The 5625-nt window shown below is 32.1% G+C and overlaps 1 protein-coding gene across 1 annotated transcript; it reads right to left on the bottom strand.

Moving 5' to 3' along the window:
- Window positions 1-3100: 3100 nt before the first annotated feature.
- On the bottom strand, window positions 3101-4760 carry LOC136795004 (procathepsin L-like). The gene is made up of 6 exons (XM_014418067.2): window positions 4633-4760; window positions 4360-4512; window positions 4095-4274; window positions 3806-3997; window positions 3566-3734; window positions 3101-3422 (listed from the first exon to the last, which is right to left on the bottom strand). The coding sequence occupies exons 1-6, from the start codon at window positions 4732-4734 to the stop codon at window positions 3217-3219; spliced, it is 1002 nt and encodes a 333-aa protein (XP_014273553.1). The 5' UTR covers window positions 4735-4760; the 3' UTR covers window positions 3101-3216.
- Window positions 4761-5625: the final 865 nt, after the last annotated feature.

Raw genomic sequence — 5625 nt, 5'->3', positions numbered from 1 at the left:
ATGATCTTCGACGAAAGTCCTACCTTTCATCTTTTACAGTTTCTTCTTTGAAGGAAACCGGCTTCTTACTTAATGGTTCCCAGAGGTTTTTTAGAGAGGCCCGTGTGTTTATTTGTTATCCATTACGGCGGCTATTTCTTTGTACTTTCTAATGTCTAAACTGGCGCACGATAATGGCTCTGCCTAGACGGTTAATGAGCCCCAGAGGTTTTTAGAGAGGCCCGTTTGAGATAAGTGGTGTTTATTTGTTATCCATTACGGCGGCTATTTCTTTGTACTTTCTAATGTCTAAACTAGTCCCGTGTGCGCTAATGGCTCTGCCTAGACGGTTAATGGTTCCCAGAGGGTACCTACCCTCTGTTATCTATATGTCTTTGTACATTACTTGCCTAGGTCCGGCGGTACTTTTTGCATGCCGACAAAAGGAATTATTTTAAGTTAAAAAACTCCAGCTGGTACCTCTCATACATATCAAAATGTTCACCACTGTAAACATTTTTATTCAGAATGAACCACCAAACTGTTATTAAAGAACTGAGAGTTTCATTAAGAACGTAATGAAATTACAATTCTATTGTTCATATAATCTCCCCATACCTATGTATGTCAATAACCGAAGAGAAATAGAACAGTAACCTAATTACTCACTCTCAAAGTCTAAGTACCATCCACTAGTGTGTTTAAGAAGACATACAAGAACATCTCTTAGAAGAAATAGGAATTTATTTCCGCAGACAGTTTTTTTTATTTTTTTTACTTAATTTTTTTTTTTTACTAATTAGTATTGTATTAATCTATAATTAAATAGCACAAACTTACTGTTTTGTTTTTTACAACTTTTTATACTCTTTCCATTTATATTCTAATTGTTTTATTATATTTTAATATGTTTGTAACTTGTTGTCATTAAGCCATGATGAATCTCTGACAAAACGTTGGTCTTGGGGCAAAACGTTGGTTAACAATAAATAGTTTTTTTTTACTATTTTTTACCTTTATGAACTGCCACCAGGACTATTTTCCTACAATCTATTATAAAATTATTAATCTTCAAATCGCTACGTATTGTGAGCAATATATAATAAAAAAATAAAGATTCAATCGATTCTAAAAATTCTTAATTTTTTTTTAAGGATGAAAACAAATTATACAACTTCTAAAAGTTATTTTCAGATTAATTTGAAACAAATTTTGTTTTCAACTGTATGAACTCTTTAATGTAAAACCTCACTTATTCTGAATAACAGCTTTTACTCTCCATTGCATGCTCTCAAGAACGTCATCAGACATTATTTCATATATTTTTTTTTTTAATATTTTTGTATTCATTATATTTCTCAGTATGTAATCTCCCTCTTTAGATAAAACCAGACGTACTCTATGGGATCCCAGTTTGGTGGCAGAGCAGACAAGTCCTTGAGAACAATCTTTTTTGCAATGTAATCCTAAGTTTTACTAATTTCTTGGTTAGGGTTAGAACTACATATAGAAAAATGTCGCTCAGAAAATTTAGACCAGTGAAAATCTCATTCCCGAACCCAAGCAAACGCAACACTCTGGTTAAAGAAATATATCATTAACTTTGACCTATCCTCCACCGAAAGCATGGCTATACGGGATGTCTTGTTTCGAGTCTGCCCTATGCCTTTTATAAGGCTTGGTTTGTCCATTTCGCCTAATACAACACCCGAGTGACATGATTATGGACCGACTTCAATTGGTGTTGCTCATGCTTGGGACTGGAATACGGAAGTTTTTGTGCGAACGAAAACTCGAAGATCTAAATATTTCTTCTCAATTCTAATAGCCAATGAAAATTTCATTGGAAAGTCTAAAAAGACAATACTTATCCTACGAGCACAAGACGTAGCATTAGCATAATTACTTGATGACTTTGTACCCTAAACACCTGTAGCCGACCTCGCAACTTCATCAGCGTCGGTCCGATTTCGGCCTGGGCCGGTTCATATTTATTTCGTGGCGGCCCCACGGAATAAAATAACTCAGGCCTTAAACTCTGCCTGAAATATGATGGTAATCCATACGATAACACTGTCAGAAATAGCCATAATGGGGGTAAACCAAAAAAAGTTACCTAATTCTGCTCTACTTATTTCCATTCACACTAAACTGCTAATCTACGCTCCATATAACTAACTTACACATTCACATGGTTATTCATATCTGTTCAACACTTATTCCTTTAGTTTTGACAATTTTAAAAAAAATGTAAGCTTATTAAGGTAAAATCGACTTCGTTTATTATCTTATTTTGGTGCCCTAACACTTTTTCTGAAAGTAAAAAAAAAAGTCATTTAGATTTAACGGTCAAATGTCGCCTGACGCATATCGATAATAGATTTCTAATAGTTTCAATCCCACTAACAATGAGTGGATAATTAACAATCAGGAGGAGGGCAAACAATATTACGTTTTGTTTTTTTTATGTGTAGCACTTGAGATGTTGAGTAGTATATTATTTCTTTTAATAGCCAGCTATGAGGTTAACTACTGCTCCATCAGTATTTTTTGTTGAACCTTCGGAGCTAAATGATAAAAATGGATCAATTGATTTGTAGCTAAGTAGTAATTAATTTTCTTAACCTATCCCAACATATTTATGTTTGTTTTTTTTTAGAACATTTTGATGACATACTTAACAGTTGTACATATCTTCTAGCATTACAAAAAATACAATTAAAGGTTATCTTTTAGCCAATTAAAGGTTCTTCAATGATCGTGGATTCAAATAAATCCAGAATCTATACCTAAATTTGTTCAATAAAAAATATAAGTTCTATTTTTCGTAAAAGAGAGATCTTTTAATTGCATTACTTGTTAAGTTAATTGAAATTTACTTAGTACTACTTTCAATTTTGAAAAACCATAAAACATTTTATTCTAGATAAAGCTAAGATATCGTATTAATGAATGAATCTAGAATTATTATTTAAACTCAGTTTTAATCATTGCTAACCATTCATTAACTTCTTCAAAAAATTTAATTATGTTATTTACATCATACCACAATATTTTCTAATAATAGATTAATAAAATTTGGGAATTATTATGGTTTTAAGTTGTTGATTAAGGCTCATCATTTCAATTTCAATAAGATCATTATAATTCATTAAATGAGTATATTTATGATCCATAATAAACATTTATAAATGAAATATATATATGATAGTTATTATGACGTTATTATAAACACAATCAGACCAATGGGTAGGTAGCCTGTGTAGCAATGCCACAGTTGTTATTCTTGTTCCTTGTCATTTTGACGTAGCCACTGATACCCCAATCCTCACCCCAAGAGTTCTTCACCAGCCAGTAGTCTTTGCCGTTTTCGGAACCGTAACCTATTGCAAGGACACCATGGTTTACATCTTGAGTGCCGCAGTCTTCCTCGTAGTAGATTCCTGTGGAAAGTAGTAATAGAATAAAGTAATTTAAAATACATTGATATATAATGTCTTTAAATTACTTTCTTTAGTATTTCTGTGATATGATGGTGACCTATAGGATTTTTCACCCATATCATAAAGTATAATAATATCCTTGCCTGATTCATAAAGGTGGAAGGAGTCGACACTTGCGTCGATTGACACAGATATAGGTCCCACGTTGGCTACCGCTGATTGTAGAGCTGATTCACTACCGGTCTGGATGTCTTTGTATCCACTAACGGTGGCTCCAACTGTTGCATTATTAAATTTACATATTGTACTATCCTGGGAAATCAAAAAGTCCATAAATAATTATAGAAAATAAGTATGAATAAGCTGTAATTAAAGAAAAATACCTTGGCGGTGTAGGGGTAGGATTCTTCTGTGTCGATTCCATTATTTTTCTTAACATATTCGAATGCATATTCCATCACACCGCCGTGACAAGATTCGTTTCCTTCTGCTGTGGAGCAGTCCATTAAGTTCTGTTCACTGAGAGATACGAGTTTGCCAGTTTTCAAGAAATGTTGACCTTCGATGGAACCAGTCTGTGGGTAAAGAGATGGAATTATGTATATGCCATAAAATGTAAAGGATTCTGATAGTAGACAGAATACTAAAATAAAACCTGATGTAAAAACTCACAGCAGAGAACGCCCAGCAGGATCCACAGTGCCCCTGATCTTTGATACCTGTGACTGCGCCTTTCTGCCTCCAATCTACACTGCTCGGCAAGTTCTCGTTCGCTGGGGGAACGTAAAGTTCTCCGGACTGTTTTTTGTCTCCTTTATAACCTTTCATGAACTTACTGAACTCTGTTGACGTCTAAAAACAATAAAACAATTGCCAGTCATAAGGATATTGACGATATAATGATAATGGTAATGCTAAATAAATACTTAATGCTAACCATATCAGCGAATTTATTAACTCCTAGTTTGTAAGTCTTGATTCCGTTGGCGTGCAAATTATTATGTTTTACGATGCGGTGCTTATTATCAAAATAAATATTCTTCCTCAACTGATCCTCTTCTTTCGTAGCGTAGCTTTTTCCATATTTGATCTAATTCAACAGATAAATTTATTTTTAGTTAATGATATTGAAGGATTTATTATGTTGTCTATTTAATGTCTCAATAAAGTGATATTTATAAATGAAATGGTAGTCCATATCACATGTTACCTTGTAAGCGTTCCATTCTTCGTCCTCACTTTGATCAAAAGGTAAGGAAAGCGCCGACAGCGCCAGTGTCAATGTGAAACAAAGTACAAATGCTAACTTCATCTTGAAACTGAAAATATATAAAATTATTATTTCCTGCAATATTTTAGATTATTTTGTTCTTTATTTATACAATTGAGGCACTTGATCGTAAAACATATTACATAAAAACTTTCGCGAATTGATTTACTAATGATAACTTTATCATGAAAATGAAAAATTACAATTTTATATTTAATTTTAAAAACTGACTTGTCTGTAGGATTATATAATTATATGAACTCAAAATAAGTAATAAAATACTTAATAATCAACAGACAATAATAAACTGAATTGTTAAATTAAAATACGTATGATAATCAAAAGAGAATGGAAAGAGAGTTCATAATAGATATTTCATTCCTGTTTTATAAGGGGTCTAGTGCAATCCACTCAGTCTCTGTAGTCTTTCTACTTGAGTAACGCGGCGGAGCAGTGAGAGAGGAGCAGGGATCTATTGAAGACTTGCTTTGCCATACACATATGGGAGGAAAGCTTTGTTCGGAACTTATTGGTTAAATATAAATATCATATATAGTTATGAATAGATTCAATGGTTTGCTTTAGTTTTGCCTAACTTTAATCTATTTACCTTGGTTGCTTAGTCACAAATATTTTATTATTATTTATTTTTTAATCTGTTTATTATTACTAATGGAATACCTACATATATATATTTTTTTTATTTTATTCAATTCTCTTTAACTAGTGTATAGTTTAAAATATGAATCGATACCCTCCTGATACCTATCACCCTTTAGTAGATATTCCTTCTTATCATTTTTTCAATACAAAATGTATATTAAAGCGAGTTAAATTTGTTATCATTGTTAAATCATATATACATCTAATTTTAAATAAAGTTATAATTTTGATTAACATTATTTGATATAATTTTATAAGAAAAAGGAGAAA

The sequence above is a fragment of the Halyomorpha halys genome, unplaced genomic scaffold (genome assembly GCF_000696795.3).
Source record: "Halyomorpha halys isolate HHAL.00 unplaced genomic scaffold, Hhal_1.1 Scaffold177.1, whole genome shotgun sequence".
Classification (NCBI taxonomy): domain Eukaryota; kingdom Metazoa; phylum Arthropoda; class Insecta; order Hemiptera; family Pentatomidae; genus Halyomorpha; species Halyomorpha halys.
The sequence above is the reverse complement of the archived record's forward strand: the minus strand, read 5'-3'. Positions and strand labels throughout refer to the sequence as shown.